This window comes from Scylla paramamosain, chromosome 11, assembly GCF_035594125.1.
Source record: "Scylla paramamosain isolate STU-SP2022 chromosome 11, ASM3559412v1, whole genome shotgun sequence".
Lineage (NCBI taxonomy): Eukaryota > Metazoa > Arthropoda > Malacostraca > Decapoda > Portunidae > Scylla > Scylla paramamosain.
This window is the reverse complement of record NC_087161.1, coordinates 765,001-782,500: the sequence shown is the minus strand read 5'-3', so window position 1 is coordinate 782,500 and position 17,500 is coordinate 765,001. Positions and strand designations below refer to the sequence as shown.

General features: G+C 39.2%; 2 protein-coding genes across 2 annotated transcripts in view; one reads left to right on the top strand and one right to left on the bottom strand.

The window, feature by feature from the left end:
- The window catches only part of LOC135105274 (uncharacterized), a gene marked incomplete at its 5' end in the record, with an annotated part of 32,267 nt that overhangs the window by 10,178 nt on the left and 4,589 nt on the right, over positions 1 to 17,500 (bottom strand). The window contains one exon of the mRNA XM_064013495.1: positions 6,910 to 7,149. Coding sequence (XP_063869565.1) covers positions 6,910 to 7,149 — 240 coding nt within the window. The remainder of the gene's footprint in view (positions 1 to 6,909; positions 7,150 to 17,500) is intronic.
- LOC135105259 (putative uncharacterized protein DDB_G0271982) lies at positions 3,191 to 6,817 on the top strand (the record flags this gene model as incomplete). The annotated part of the gene is made up of 3 exons (XM_064013480.1): positions 3,191 to 3,220; positions 3,598 to 3,723; positions 6,686 to 6,817. Coding segments are annotated over 3 exons (288 nt in total), but the record flags the coding sequence as incomplete, so codon positions are not given.

The following is a 17,500-nucleotide window of genomic DNA, read 5'->3' as shown; positions in this document are numbered from 1 at the left end:
AATGAAGATTAGTAATAATATGATAGATTGACAGACAGATAATGAGTTAAATTTTCGTCGATATAGATAAATAACTATGCAGTATTTTCATATACCTTTAAGAAAACTAATAAAATAATCATAATAATAGACACGATGCTTGTCAAGATATCAATGAAATATATGACTAAGATAAATATTAAAGTAGAAATTAAACTTTTATCATTATTTCCTCATTATTAATGTTTATTATCAAATTGTCTCATGCATCATTCCGTTTCTTATGAGATAGTGAGTGCGTGGTGGCGTGGTGGGGTGGAATTGTTGGGGGGAAGTGGGATGGAAAGGTAGGAGGGGAAGGGGAGGAAGGTGGAGTCTCTGTGCGGCGGCCGTGTGAGGGTGAGGGGAGGAGAAGGAGGAGGAGGACAAGGAGGGGAAGGGATTAACGAATCTGTTTTGTTGACTGGCTGTCTGTCTGAGTGTTTGGCTGCTTCTCTATGCTGTGCTTGAGTGTCTGATTTGTCTGTCTCTCTGTCTGTTTCTCTCTGTCTGTATGTATTTTATCTTATTATTTGTCTATGTCTTATCTTTCCGTTTTTCTACTTGTTTGTTACTATGTCTGTCAGTCTGTCTGTCTGTCTACATCTAAGAGTCTTTCTGTCTTTTTTATTTTATCCGTCTCGGCGTCAGAAACTAAATTTGTATAACTGTCTATATTCCTCCTTAATCTTTCTTTCCGTCCATGCGTTCCTTAACTTCCCTTCTTCCCGTCCATCTGTCTTTCTTTTTATCTTCCTCTCCATCCATCAGATTCTCCGTCCACCCATCCATGCCAATAAATATGAAAACTCATTAGTATATTTCCATGTCTCTTCCTCAACTTCCACGCTTCTTGTCAGTCTCTCTTCCTTCTTATCTTATCTTCAGTTAATCTGTCTGTCTGTTCATCCACACGTCCTAAAAATTTGAAAACCGCATTATATATTTGCCTGTCTCTTCAACGTCCCTGCTTCTCGTCCACCAGTCTGTGCATCCGTCCATCAGTGTCTCTGTCAGTGCCTCCGTCAGTCCATCTCGGCCGTGGGTCATGCGTGTGGCGAATGTGGGCTTATGGGACAGGCAATGGACAGGCAGATTGTTCATGCAAGGTCGGTGTGACAAGACAGAACACTCACGTACCACTTGTCTTGGCACCACAGCCCCTGCGCAGCCAGCCTACTGGTGGAGAGGAGGAGGAGGAAGAGGAGGAGGAGGGAGAGGTGGAGGAAGGGAAGGAGAGGTAGGAGGGGACGTGGCTTCCTCCCTTAAGGGCTGTAAGGGAAGAGAAGAGGAAGAAGGGCTGCGTGTCACTCTCTCTCTCTCTCTCTCTCTCTCTCTCTCTCTCTCTCTCTCTCTCTCTCTCTCTCTCTCTCTCTCTCTCTCTCTCTCTCTCTCTCTCCACTGCTGTTATTTGAGGGTGATGCCATGGAAAGGAGAGGAAAGGGAAAAACAGAAGAAAGGGAGGTATTAAGAGACAGGGAGGGTAGAAAGAGAAATAGGAGAAAGAGAAAGATAAATATTGCAAAGAGAAGTGTGCAAGTGGTGAAGGGAAAGGATGGGAGGGGAGAGACACAAAGAATGGGGTGCAAGAGGAACAAGGAAAGAGAAAAGAGGAAAAAGAAAAGGAGAAAGGGGGAAAAGTGAAGTGAGAGGGAAAGAGAAATGAAAAAGAGAATAGGAGAAAAAGTAAGAACAGAATAGAAAAGAAAGGTTGGAAGCAGAGAGAAGGGAGAGGTGAAGATGAGAGAAAGAAGAGAGGAAGAGAGGAATAAGAGGAGAATAGAAAGAGGGAAAGGGGAGAGAAGAGAGTAAGGCAAGGGGAAGGAGAGGGGAATACCAGGGGAATGGGAAGAGGAGGAAGAGAGGCAAACACGACCATTCATACCATTCTTTGAAGGAGTGACTGAAGGGAAGAGAAAAGTGATGGGAAGGGAAAAAAAGGTGATCATAAGACACCACCACCATCATCACCATCACCACCACTACCATCATCATCACCATCACCACAATCACCATCAGTCTCAAGTGCTTACGTGATCTGTGGCTTGTTGTTGTTGTTGTTGTTGTTGTTGTTGTTGTTGTTGTTGTTGCTGTTGTTGTTGTCTATTGTAATTGATAGTATGGCAATAATTTACTTGCTTTGTCTGTTTGTTCTTTGCACTACAAGAATCATTAGCAGCGTTGCCAATTTAGCGTGCCCAATTTAACACTCAGTAATCATTTAGCGGCTTTCTTTTATATGTCTCCTCTAGTGCTATCTGAAATTTCAAGTTGGTAACGCTGATCATTCGTTGGCGCTTTCGTTCATGGTAACTCGTTATTACATTGAGGAGTGGCACTTCCAGTGGCTTCTCTCCTTTGTGTTCACTTTTTGTTGCCCCTGGCCGCGTGATCCATTCTATATATATATATATATATATATATATATATATATATATATATATATATATATATATATATATATATATATATATATATATATATATATATATATATATATATATATATATATATATATATATATATATATATATATATATATATATATATATATATATATATATATATATATTTACAAATCCCCCAAAAATTCATTCAATATTCCCTTTTCCACAAAAATATTGCCTCATTAGTTTGAAAAAAAGAGAAAAAAGAAAAGAAAGAGTAAAAATAATCTTTCATCACATGAATTCTTAATTTTCCCTCTTTCTTTCTTTAATTAAAAAAAAACTCTAAAAAGGTAGACGCAAAAAAATTACAAAAATATTTAAAGCGCATTAATACACAATGTAAAACCAAAACAGATCCAAAATTAACGTGTGTGTGTGTGTGTGTGTGTGTGTGTGTGTGTGTGTGTGTGTGTGTGTGTGTGTGTGTGTGTGTGTGTGTGTGTGTGTGTGTATTTCTGTGTACGCGGTGCAAAAAAAGTGAAAAACACCTACCCATACCTTCGTTTTCTTTCCAACACTCCCACGAGACTGCAAGAGGAAAGAGGGGGGAAGAGAAAGGAGGGGAAAGAAAGAAAGAAGAGTAATAAGGCCCAGGAGAGAGACAGAGAGAGAGAGAGAGAGAGAGAGAGAGAGAGAGAGAGAGAGAGAGAGAGAGAGAGAGAGAGAGAGAGAGAGAGAGAGAGAGAGAGAGAGAGAGAGAGAGAGAGAGAGAGAGAGAGAGAGAGAGAGAGAGAGAGAAAAAGAGAGAGAAAGTAAAAATGGCAGGAAAAAAATGAGGGGACAGGATAAGTGAGAGGGGAAGGGGAGAAGGGGAAAACAGGGAATGAGTGGGAGGAAGGAAAAAAGCAGTGGAAAAGAGAGAGAGGGAAATGAGAGGGAATAATGAGAGAGGGGGAACAGTTGAGGAGAGGACTGAAGAGAGGGAGGGAAGAGGGGAGGGAGGGGAGGGAAAGACACCACTTGAAAAAAAGAGAGGGAGAAAAAAGGAAAGAAATGAGGGGAAAATGAGGGGAAAATACTGTACTTACACATCTAGAGGGGAAAATAACGATATGTGAAGGGATGAAAAGGAGATTCTGATGCGAGAGGAAAGAGGACATTGGAAGGGAAGGGAAGGGAAGAGGAGTAGGGGGAGGAGGAGGAGGAGGAGGAGGAGGAGGAGGAGGAGGAGGAGGAGGAGGAGGAGGTGAAGAGGGGTGGGGGAGAGGTTTACAAAGGCACACATACACAGCTTTACACAAGTTTACATAAGTTTGTATAGGTTTACATGAGCGCTTTTTTTTTTCTCTCTCTCTCTCTCTTTTGCTTTAATTTTTTATCTGTTCTTTATGATTATTACATTCATATTCATATTTCATTGTCATTACTTCATCGTACTATTGTCATTTTATCATGCTTTTTTATCATTATCATTTCATTAACGTTATTTATTTATTTATTTTTATTTTTTTTTTTTTACCATTTTAATTGAATGTATCTTTTTTTCCTGATATTGTTAGCAATTATAACAACATTTAATTTCCATCTCTTTATTTTTCGTTTCACGTAAAAAAGAATCGCTTGTTTTTATAAAGAATATTTTTTTGCATTATTATTGTTATTATTATTTTTTTTTTTTTCCTCGGATGAAAGAGTTTTTGAGAGAAAGTGTTCATGTAAACCTACAATTCATTTTATCATGTGTGTTTCAAGATGGCGGCCGGCCCAGTATGCACACACGGCCTCTCTAGGTATACACACACGCACACGCACACACGGTTTAGTTGGTATGTACACACACACGTTTAGCAAAAACACACACAGAATTTTAAAAAAGTTTTGATTTAGGCAACATGCATTTGTGTGTCTGTGTGTGTATGTATGTATGTGTGTGTGTGTGTGTGTGTGTGTGTGTGTGTGTGTGTGTGTGTGTGTGTGTGTGTGTGTGTGTGTGTGTGTGTGTGTGTGTGTGTGTGTGTGTGTGTTTTGTTATTGTTGTTGTTTAAATAGCTAAATACATACATACAAACCCAAATAAACACACACACACACACACACACACACACACACACACACACACACACACACACACACACACACACACACACACACACACACACACACACACACACACGTATCCTGAAAGAAATACACGTTGCATTACACAATACAAACATTGTGGACAATTAAGAAAATATATAGAAAAAATAGAAACATATAGGACTATAAGTATATATATACAATATCACATTTCATAACAAATAAATGAGTAACTACATAAATAACTAAAAAAATATATATATCACTATACTATCTCTAAAATGCATCATCATCATCATCATCATCATCATCATCATCATCATCGTCATCATCATTATCATCATATATAATACAATAATCATGCAATTTATTTATAATGAAATGAAATAAAGAAAGAGAGAAAAATATTAACTCACAGAATATAAAAAAAGAGAGAAATAGGAAGAAAAGGAAAATTGTCATTCATAATACTGGAAAAAAAGGGAAAAAGGGGAAAAAATTGGAATATACGTAGTGCATTAGGAAAAAAATTCTCTCATTATAAATGCAAGAGTTAGGAGGAAAAGGAAAAAAAAAGAGGAGGAAAAAGGAAAATAAGGATGGGAACACACGAAGATTGTAATACTAATACGTATACATACATTTGTTTTCTTTCTTTTCTTTTTATTTCCCATTCCTGCATCATCATCATCATCATCATCATCATCATCATCATCAACACACACAACTGCAAGCAACTCCACTGGAAGCAACATTGAAAGAAAAAAAGAAAAGAAAAAAATTGAAAGAAGCAAAGTAAACCCTAAAAATTCCAACAACAATAACAACAACAAGGAAAGGCAGAAAAATAATAAAATAAAAAATAACAAAAGTACGAAATGTGTCTTTTCTTTTCTCTTTTGAACGGTGCAGACAGATGAACACAATAAAATAACAGGAAGATGATGAACAAACACTGGTAAAAACACTGGAAATGAAAAAAAAAAGATGACAAACACATTACAAATAAGAACAAAATAGAAAAAAAGAACAGAAACAGAGAGACATTGATAAGAAGAACATTGATAGAAGTAAAGAAAATTAGAAACAGATTACAAACACCGATAAAAACACTGGAAATAATAAAGGAGATGATAAACACATGACCAATAAGAAAACAATAAAGAAAAAGGATGTAGACAGAGACTGATAAAGTAAAGAGGATTACAAAATGATAACCTGGGAGTAAAGGAGACAAAAAAAAAAAATATATATATATAGCTTTTAGTAGATGGAGAAGAAAGAAACATTGATGAACACTGGAAAAGGTTAAGAGAGCGATAAACAGAGAGTAACAAATAAAGAGTAAAAGAAGAGACAAAGAAAATATATAGTTTGCTTCTTAATAGATGGAGAAAGAAAAGAAACATTAATAAAACACTAAAAAAAGATAAAGAGGATGATGAGAGATTATAAACAAATAAACAGAGAGTAAAAAAAGAGTTAAAGAAGAAAATATGTGATTTTTAATAGACAGAAGACAAAAAAAAATTGATAAAACACTGGAAAAGGTAAAGACGGTGATAAACATTTAATAAACAAACAGAAAGGAAAAACGATGTACACAGAAAGGAAAAAAATAAAAAAGTAAAAAATAAAACAAAAAATCAATTAAATACACACACACACACACAAAAATAATCTCTTTATATTGCATGTTAGAAAATATAAATAAATAAAAAAAGCAGAATACGATATAACCAATACTGAAACTATCTAACAAGAAAAAGAAATGTAAACCAACAATTAAGAAATAAATAAATACTCAAACACAGAAACTAATAACAGTTATAGCAATATCAGTGTCAATTACAACTAATGGCAACATCAATTACTCAATGATAGACAAACTGCAGAATTACCATTGAAATAACAGTGAATAGATAATGACAGACAGATAGACAGAGACAGACAGACAGATAGACAGACAGACAGACAGACAGACAGACAGACAGACAGACAGACAGACAGACAGACAGACTGACTGACTGACAAACAGATGATGAGTAAGGTAGCATCAATACACAGATCCGAGAGGCAGGTAACAACACAGAGAGAGAGAGAGAGAGAGAGAGAGAGAGAGAGAGAGAGAGAGAGAGAGAGAGAGAGAGAGAGAGAGAGAGAGAGAGAGAGAGAGAGAGAGAGAGAGAGAGAGAGAGAGAGAGAGAGAGAGAGAGAGAGAGAGAGAGAGAGAGAGAGAGAGAGAGAGAGAGAGAGAGAGAGAGAGAGAGAGAGAGAGAGAGAGAGAGAAGCAGGCCAAGCAAGATCAAGAGCAACAGAGCAAGAATTAGGCAAAGAATGAAGCAAGCCAAGGGTAAGAAGTGGAGACAGACAGGTGGAGAGGTAGACAGACAGAGGTAGACAGTAGAGTGTTAATGATCACCTTGCCGGTCGGGGGAGAGGGGGTCCTTTCCAAGGGGGGAGAGCTGTCCTCTTGACACACAGCACCTCGGGCAGGGAGGCGGGGGCTAGGAGCAAGTGGGGCTCTAGCGGGGAGGAGGAAGTGGGAGACTGCTGCTGCTGATGCTGCCACTTCTGCCCTCCTCCTCCTCCTAATCCTCCACCTCCTAGTCCTACTCCCCCTCCTTCTCCTCCTCCTACTCCTCCTCCTCCTCCGTCCCGCCTAAGTCCAGCAAAAGTTACCATTACCATCTCGTGCAGTACTGGTGTCATTAGCTTATTCCTATCTCAAGGCTGACAACTGTTTGATTTAGCTGTTTTGTCCTGTTTTGTGTGACAAGGCTGCCTGCTGCTGTGCAAGGCTCAACTGTGTTGCTACTCAATTAGTTTATCATCACAATCCTGACCATCATCATCCTCATCATCATAATCATCATAATCATCATTACTGCAAGTTGAAATTACAAATAATGGATTTGAGATGTGAGGTGGTTTATAAATAGTCAAGCGCCACTACTGTGTGTTGCTGTGTTGCTATGTTGCTGTGAGGCACCACTACTGTGTGTGTGTGTGTGTGTGTGTGTGTGTGTGTGTGTGTGTGTGTGTGTGTGTGTGTGTGTGTGTGTGTGTGTGTGTGTGTGTGTGTGTGTGTGTGTGTGTGTGTGTGTGTGTGTGTGTGTGTGTGTGTGTGTGTGTGTGTGTGTGTGTTTGTTTGCATTTATAAATATAGAATGACTGCAACATGCATAATATTAATTATATAAAATATCATTTAATTTATAATTCACTATATATATATATATATATATATATATATATATATATATATATATATATATATATATATATATATATATATATATATATATATATATATATATATACTCGTATATATATATATATATATATATATATATATATATATATATATATATATATATATATATATATATATATATATATATATATATATATATATAAAATTCCATGCTAAAATACTGCCTTCTAGTTATACTTAAAAATGTGTTTAGGACTTTCTATGTCAAGAGGAAAAAGATGCAACTGGCCTACACTATTCAATACCAAGAGGCCAAGAGGCAGTGACCACCAGCACAACGACCACGACTAGTGAACCATGACTCTAATTGCTAGAATCACTAGGAGCACAAGGCTGCTACTGCACGCTGCCGCCCCGCCCGACCACCGCTGCCACTAGGCGGCCGGGCGCGTGGCGGCGCCCCCCTCGTCTCTACTGTGTCTGTACGTGCGCTCGATCTGTGGTGGTGGTGGTGGTGGTGGTGGTGGTGGTAGTGATGATGCGGTGTGGCCGCTCCTGTGCTGCTGTGGCCGCCCTCATGTCCGCTAGGCTCTACTACATAGTGGCTGAGGTGGCGGTGGGCTGGGATGGCGGATAAGGGGCAGCACAGAGGCGTCACCGCGGTGTGTGGTGTACTAGTTACTGCTGCTCGAATATACGGTGCAGGTTGGCACTGCGGACCACACAGCACACAACACGGCGCTACGTGAACTACTCCAGTTTGTACCGACAACACGGGACGAGCTACAGTACTTGTGGCGGTCATCTACTGCTACTGGGCAGACGGGGAAGTCTACATAGGTGTGGTCATCGCGGCGCTGGCGCCGCGCCAAGCAGGGCACGCTGGGCCGCTACTTTCATAACCAGGTGCCACACACGCACTACCGAGTCCAGCACGCCGCGCCCCCGCAGACATGGGGCAGACCACCCCTCCGCCGTGCCAATCAATACAACACGTGGGCAGCACAGCGCCGGGGACGTGTGCGCCACAACACACCAACGCCACGCCGCAACAGCTATGGTGGTGGCTGTGCCAGAAGGGGCTGACCCATGCCCTCACGCCCTGCTGCACTCACGCACTGCTCTCCTCATGCCCCGCTACTCCACGTCCCGCGACACCCCGACGACACCCTGCGTACGCCACCACGCCGGGAAGTGACGCAGCTCTGGCCTGCACGCTGGTTTTCGTCAACGTACATTCACTGCCTGTTGTTACAGATGCTGGGGCACCCTGCCTTGCTGCACACACACACACACACACACACACACACACACACACACACATGCCACACATGCCAGGTCACTGAGGTCACAGCGGCCTAAGAAGCGACCTAACACACTTCCATTGTCCGTCTGTGAGCGCCGCTCGAGGCTGTGTCCGTCCTGTCTTAAAGCGGCGCCCTTCCCTGCCTTCCCGCCCTCCCCTGCCCAGCTTCCTTCCTTCCTCCCCCTCTTCTCCACTCTTCTGCCTCGTATCCTTCCTTGCATTGCGTCCTCTTCCCCTCCCTTGTGTCCTTCCCTTCTGATCGTGCTTTCCTGCCTCGCATCCTCCCCTTCCTCCCCGCCCTTTCCCTGCCTTCCCACTCTTCTCTGCCTTGTGTTCTCCCCTTCCTCGCCCACACGAATTAGTCTCGCATGAACTAGTCTGGTCAGTTTAGGTCCTTTGAAGTGCAGATCACGTGCAGGTCACACTGTCTGATGGGAGGATCACACACACACACACACACACACACACGCGCGCGCGCGCGCGGGAGGTCAGTTTCCTCATCGCATGAATCAAACACTCAGAATATGAATAAAAACAGATTGACTTGAATTGATGCTGTTTTTTTTTTTTTTCTTCCACACCTTTCCCTTGTTATGCATCGTTCATAGCGGGGCATCACCGGTTTGGACTGAATCATTAATATCACTCTTTCATTTAATCCTTCATCTCATTCTTCATCTCCGTTCCATTTTTTACCTTTATCTCTCCATCACTCACCCTTGTAACTCACCAGTCACCAATCACCATTCATCTCACTATCATTCATCCTTTATATATTTCACGACGCTGCATCGATAAATGACTCTCTTGCATCTGTTCGTGCGCCGGTTCCCTTCCCTTCCCCTCCCAGCCGTTCGTGGCGAGGTCAGCCGGGATACTCGTACAACGTGACGTGACAGTCGTGAGAGGTGCCACTTAACTACACCTCAGATAAATCGACCGTCTCGAGAGGCAAACAGGTGACAAACAGGCCAGTGACGCACGGGAGGCGATCAGGTGTGGACGGGAGGAGTTTGACGACAGAGGAATAGTAGTGGTGTATTGAATGCGTCGAATGATCGGATGCTTCGTGTTATGTTACAGAGGAATGTATTAGTATTGAACTTAAGCTGGTTTCATATGTACAATTTTGCCTTTGCGGATTTATGGATAGACAGAAACGTATTTAAAGTTACGGGATTAAGTTTTCATTATGAGTCTTTCTTTCGCATAATGAAAATAGACGCGCTTATTTGCATTTATTAAACGTTCTATATATATTTTTTTTTCTCGCGCGGAATGATGACAGAAACTTATTTTAACTTTATCTATAAAATCTTTCTTTCGGCCAGTGATAAAATAAACAAAAACTTATTTGAACTTTAGCATTCTCCACAATTTTTCTTTCACGTAATGATAATAAAATGAACATTACTTAAATCCATTCATCTTTCTCTACAAAACTTTACTTCTGTGCGTCTCGTTCACTGCGCAGGACACGAAACAGACGACGAGCATGAAGCGAGCCTACGAAATGACCACAATTTTAACTCGCAATACGAAATGACCACAACTTTTTCTCCCGAGAACTCAAATTTTACTCCTTCATACATTTCCACAACGCGAGGCCACCAAGAAGGAAATACACAAGAAAGAAACACCCAATGAATACTTCTCGACGCATTCCTTCGCTTCCTGGACGAGCGTAATAAGAAAGACTGTGAATGTTCAAGCATTTTAGAGAATATTTTGAGAATTTTCCACAGCCACGCTAAGAAAGGAGAAGAAAAATAGGAGGAATATGTCTGGTTATATTGGGACATTGCTCATCACGCAGCACGCCCCGGGGACTCAGGAAGAGAGGAGGGAGACAGGACATGGAGAGGGAAGGGAGGGAGCTTAAAATGGGTGGAAGGAGAGGGAGGGTGAGAGCTACAGAGTTAGGGAGGGAAGGAAAAGAGAACTGAGAGAGAGAGAGAGAGAGAGAGAGAGAGAGAGAGAGAGAGAGAGAGAGAGAGAGAGAGAGAGAGAGAGAGAGAGAGAGAGAGAGAGAGAGAGAGAGAGAATTTTGGGAAGGAGAAAAGGAGGAGAGAGACAACTAAGCACAAAGGAGAGATGAGAGCAAGAACTGAGCCAATGGAGAGGAAGAAAGGAACTGGAAGAGCCAAAGTATTGAAGAGAGGAATAAGGAAAAGCAACGAACAATAAGGAGAGAAGAAAAGGGAGAAGTTAAATTTAAAAGGAGAAGATAGAGACGGAGATAACTTAAATATTGGGGAGAAGGGAGAGAAGGGAAGACCTAAAGCTGCCCAAACTGAGGCTGGTCACTGAAACACGGGAGGGAGGAAGAGAGAGTGGGCGAGAGAGAGTGGGCGAGGAGGGTAGAAGGGAGGGAGCGGGCCAGACACAGCTACCTCCCGTTAACTCTTCTAAAAGCCGCGAGTGTTGAGTTTTCAGTGTGAATTTGAAGTATTACTCGCACAATGAGAGGAAATACCCACGTGTTTGAAATGTTAATACGCCCGCGCTTTGAGTAATTAATACCGGCACACGAGTGATGCAAAATATTATCCACGGGTTTTTGGAGAGTAAAATATCAGCGTGTTTGAAATGTTGATGGCGTATTGTGGAAAAAAGGATGCACGCTCTGTGGGTGATGTTCGTAATGGAGTATCTTAAATGAATGTTCACGGGTTTTTTACGAAGTATATGGCGAGGGAGGTGAGAGATTGCAATAAATAAATAAATAAATAAATAAATAAATAAACTACAGGATCGCACTTATAGAAAATATAAGGCTAATATAAAACACACGATTAAAAGAGTGGGAAGAACGGGAAACTAATAAATAAGGGTTCTAAAAGGTATATGGCAAAGGAGGAAAGGGGGAAAAAACAAAATAACAGGATCGAAGTAAAAAAAAAAAAAAAAGAAAGTTAAAATTGAAAAAAAAAATGCATTAAAAAAACAAGAACATGGTGTTTACCTCAAAATTCGTCCCTTTCTACTATTAAAAAAAAAATTTGACCATTACATATGACGAAGGCACTGAAATTAATAAAAAAAAAATCAAAAAAGAAAAAAAGAAGTTCAGTTACTCAAAAGGCAATGTTTTTTTTCCTATCCACTTGAAATTAAGAAAAAAAAGAAAAAAGAAAAGGATCTCTCACCGAATATAGCATACGTTTTTCCTTCGTGTGTGTGTGTGTGTGTGTGTGTGTGTGTGTGTGTGTGTGTGTGTGTGTGTGTGTGTGTGTGTGTGTGTGTGTGTGTGTGTGTGTGCGTATTAGAGTGTGTGAGTGCGCGCGCGTGTCTGCAAGTATATCAAAAAAAGTTATATATATGTCCCGTCTTACTTTCATTTTCTCAGTCTCTCTATGGTACGTTTTTCAGAGATGATCCAAAAAATCAAGCTAGTACAATAGTAAGTAGAGGGAGGAATCAGTAAGTAATAAAAAGAGGAATCCAACATGCTGACTACTACACACCGAGTTAGTAGTATTAGTACGTGAATCAGTACGGTAAGATTAGGACAACAGTAGTAACAGCAGAAGTAGTCACAATAGTAATAGTATTAGTATTAGTAGTAGTAGTAGTAGTAGGAAGAGCAGTAACAGTATAATAGTAGTAATAGCAGCAGCAGTAGCAGCAGCAGCGATAACAACAACAACAATGACTACTAAACACTGGGGGAAGAGGAAGCTATAAGGGTGTTACGTCCCATTGTACTGGAAGGTTGTACGTAACATGCACACGCACATTCACAAGAGGCAGGCGGTTCAGTGGGGTAAGAGTTTACTCACATTATAACAGTATTTTTTTTCTCAATAGATAGAGTCAGTGTCATTATCATAATCATTTTCGTAAGAGAGAAGAGAGAGGGACCTGTAATTTGAGATAAAAAAAAAAGAGAAGAGAGAGAGAGGGTAGTAGACAGTACAGATTGAGGTAAAGTGAGTGAGAGAGACAAAAAAAGATAACAATAGTAAGTTAAAATGATAATGATAGTAATAGTAATGACAATAATAACAATAAAATAATAGTAATAATAATAATAATAATAATAATAATAATAATAATAATAATAATAATAATAATAATAATAATGATAAAGTACACATAACACATATTCATTTTCTTTCTTTCTTTGTATATAATCAATTCATTCTTTTCTTTCTCTTTTTTTTTCTTTTCTTTTCTTTCTTGTTTAATTCCTTACTTAGCAGTTGAAGAAACACTGACAGAGAACTTTAAGAAAAGGAAAAGAAAACGAGGACAGGGCGAATGAAGAGTGAAGGGGAGACATTAACATATCGAAACAAAAGAAAAAAATGCACAAGAGGAATTAGGAAAAGCTGTCATTGGAGGAAGACTTGACATGAGTACAGATTGAAACGAAATAATGATAAGTAAAATAAATAAAGCCACATTTTAAACAGTGCTTGTGACACAGCTGTACAAATACGTGTCAGAGAAAGGAACAGAAGGATTTGGAAAAGATCAGCAACATGTATACATAAAGTAATAAATAAAAAGTCATGTGTGTGGTTATGAAGGATACATATACATTTAAGCCATCATTACTTTCTTTTTATATATGTATACTTTATAGTGATTCAAGACATATGTATAAAGGCGTGTTTTTCTTTATTTTTTTTTTTTTTAGGATTTTATTATGTTATATAGTGCTGGTGTTCGTATTGTTGATTAGGGAGGGTGAGGGGAGAGAGAAGAAAAGACGTGTTTCCTGCTGCAACACTAACAACACAACACTCTGCCTGGATAATGTAATGTTTGTAGTTCACTGTATTTTATTTAATGGAGAAAGTGGTAACGAAATATCAAGCTGAAGTATGACTAAAATTCCCCTTTCCTTTGGACGAAAAAAAGTGTTCATATTTTTTTTTTGTCTACACATGACACAAATACACATGACACTTCTTCCTTTTGAGCTTCAGCCTTCTTGCTTCCCTGCCATCACCTTGTCCACTTTCCTATTCCGTCACTGTCCATTCATATTTTTTCCTTTTCTTTTATGCAAGCGCTTGTACCTCTTCTCTTCTTAAGCATCGCGTTGGCTGTCTCAGGTATGCTTTGTGTGGGCGGCGCGGAGACTGTCACCTGTCCGCTCCTAAAACACCAGGCACTCCTACCCGCTCTCTCTGACCCGGGGGAGATGGCTGAGTGAAGCCCCGGAAACCCTGAACTGCAGTCACGGCCACGGGGACTGAACGCCACATCATTGTACTCTGGCAACCTTTCCGTTTAAATCCATACATGCTCTACGCTTTACAAATATTCATCATTGTTAATACGGTATCCATTTGTTGTTTAAAAGTCAAAGTTAACTATATTTAGCGGTATTGCTGTTTTGTATATATTATTAACAATGGAAATATTCCTTAAGGGACCATCACGATACGTTGTAGGAATACTGATCACTATTAACTGTATGTACAGGCAGCATTCAAAATTAACTATATTTAAATGCAATGCAATACATTATTATTATTATTATTAGCGGCAATGTATACATTATCAACAGTGATGAATATTCCTAAAGCGTGCATGCGGTACGCTATAGGAATACGTATTATCATTAATAATATACACAAGCAGCATTTATTTCAAACTCAAAATTTACTATATTTATCGGTATGGTCACCACTGCTGACTGTACATATCATTAACGGTGATAAGTATTCCTAAAGCGCACCGCATGCACGGGTTATGACGCATGCTGGCGCGAAGGCTGCCAGGATGCAATGCTACAGCCTTCACTCCCCGCGACCAACACTATAATACTCCAATCCTTTGTCAGGGCTTCACGTGCTAGAATAAATCCCTCATTTTACCGAAACAGATGCAGAACAAATCACTCGATCCTATGGGGGACACAATGATCTGGTCCACTATTCTATTAGAGCTTGACGGCAAAGCTTTTCCAGCCGAGGTTTGTCCAGCCGAGGTTTTCTCCTCTGTGGCCTCGTATTGTCCAGTCTCATCTTCTGCAATGAACCCAAGCTTTATCTGGATCTTATAATCTACAAGTTCTCTTTTTATCCGAACTAAAGGCCAAAAATTAGACATTCTATAATTGTTTTATATTCGAAGTTTACACGGTATCTGAATGAATCTAAACCCAAAGCTACATATCCAACAAAAAAAAAAAAAAAAATACACATTATATATTTTTTACCCAAAGTCAATATAAAACTTAAATAAGGTTGAGGACAAAACTACCTAGCCAATTCTACAGTTATCATCTCTCCAAAGTCAACCTGAATGAACTTAAACCAAAAATACATAACACAGTTTTTTCTTCTAAAAATTCAAGAAATTTTCGATAAAAGCAAACTGTATAAACCAGATCACATTCCGTCGTGTAAAAATGTGTGAGAGATTACTTTTGGGGGAGAGAAGATGATGAACGCGTTGAAACAAGCAGATCAAAGCAATAGGAAGCGATATATTAGTAGAAGCATGACCAAAAAATTATGGCAAGTTTAAAATAACTTCTCTGTTTCGTGACTTTCAAATTTCAAATCCTCACATACACAAGAGGCAATATATTAATAGAGGCATGGTTAAAATTTATGGCAAGTTTAAAAGAATTTCCTCAACCTCACCAAGTTTCTGGATACATCATTTACTAATACAAGAATTTCCTTTCCTTTTTCCCTCCTAGACTGTCGCCAATTTTTTTTTTTTTTTTTTTCCATTTAGACGCGCGATAACTTTCTCATAATCTTATGACCCAAAACAACTCTTTAGTGAATCTTAAACCTAAACTTCACGCCTCAAGACACAGCACTTTCTAATATCAACGTGATCTTCCTTCCTTTTTCAGTTCCCCTTGCGGAAAACGAACACTAAAATAAACGAACCTAGACAAGTAAACATCAGCACACCAGACTAATCTCCTCATAACCTCCTAACTCATAGCAACTCCTCAGCAAACTTCAAACTTCATTAAACCCTCAACATACAACACTTCCTACAAATCTTAACCTGAACTTCCTCGCTTCTTTCGTCTCTACGTCTGCAAAAGAAAAAAAATAAAATACGTAATGCTAATGGGTAACTTTCCCTTCTCGTAACTCTTAAAGGATTATTCTGCTTATATCCAACCTAACCCACGTAGGTACTGCAGCTGCTGAGTGCCTGGGTTTTGGGAGCAGACGGTGTGGAAGCAGCAAGGGAGAAAGGGAAAGGAAGGAGGAGTCAGAGGAAAGCAAAGAAAAGGAATCAAAAGAGCAAGAAGCGAGTAGTAGAGAAGAGGATGAGGAGAAGGAGGAACGAATGAAGCCAAAATTTAGAAGTTTCTTTCTTCTACTTGTTAATCATGCGTGCAAAAAATGTCGTGCTTTAGAGAGAGCGAGAGAGAGAGAGAGAGAGAGAGAGAGAGAGAGAGAGAGAGAGAGAGAGAGAGAGAGAGAGAGAGAGAGAGAGAGAGAGAGAGAGAGAGAGAGAGAGAGAGAGAGAGACAGAGAAGAATCATAATCAATGATAGTATAGATAGACAGATAGATACAGATATATAGATAGATTCTAAAACCGCACAAACCATACCTGTTCTTATTAACTGGTGACTTTGCCCGGGTTATATAATCCTTCCTAATCTCTTCTGCTTTTCTTTCGCTGGTGTACGTGTATGTTTGAACCAGAATAGCTACGAGTAACACTGCAAAAACAAATGAGATAATATCCTTGGTGTGCGGGTTAAACATTTTGCTGGGGGAGTGTACGATCAAGTGTGTCTGACTGTCATTTGTTTTGCCAGGGTGTGCTATCAGTGAGTGTACGATAATTACATTGAATACAGTGCTCAAAGGGGATAAATAAATAAACAAGAATGGGTTAAGTTTAGGTGCTTCCTTGAAATTAATTGAGAGAAACACGAAAGAAAAAGAGATTAGATTAGTTAGTGTTTGGATTGTTAGAACTGGAAAGGAGGAATGGTTGTTTTAGAAATAAAATGCTTGATTATATTAAAAGGGAAAAGGTAGATTGAAGTTAACAGCTGAAGTTAAGGAACACGATAAAAATTTATTAGGTAGCCTGAAGTTAAGGAAGAAATATGATAAAAAAAAAAAAAGTGATTAGTTAGTCTCTGGAATATAAGAAGTTAGAGGGAAGAATGTGTGTTTAGAATTGGAATGATTGATTAAAGAGGGTGGAGAAATAAAGGTATTATAGCTAAGGTGTTGAATGTTCTTTAAAAATTAGAAATTAAAAATTAAAAATTATGAAAGAGAAAAAAGATTAGTTAATTTCTGGAATATTTAAGTCAAAGGTAAGAATAAGAAAAACACGAAAAATGCTGGTTAGTTATTTCTGGAATATCTAAGTTAAAGGTAAGAATGAAAGAAACACGAATGAAAATAGATTTGTTAATTTCTGGATTGTGTAGGTTAGTATGTGAAATTTAAAGTGAAAGGACTATTTAAAGAGAAAAATTGCCTAGTTAATCTCTAAAATACTTTCAATTAGAGAGAAGAATGTGAGTTT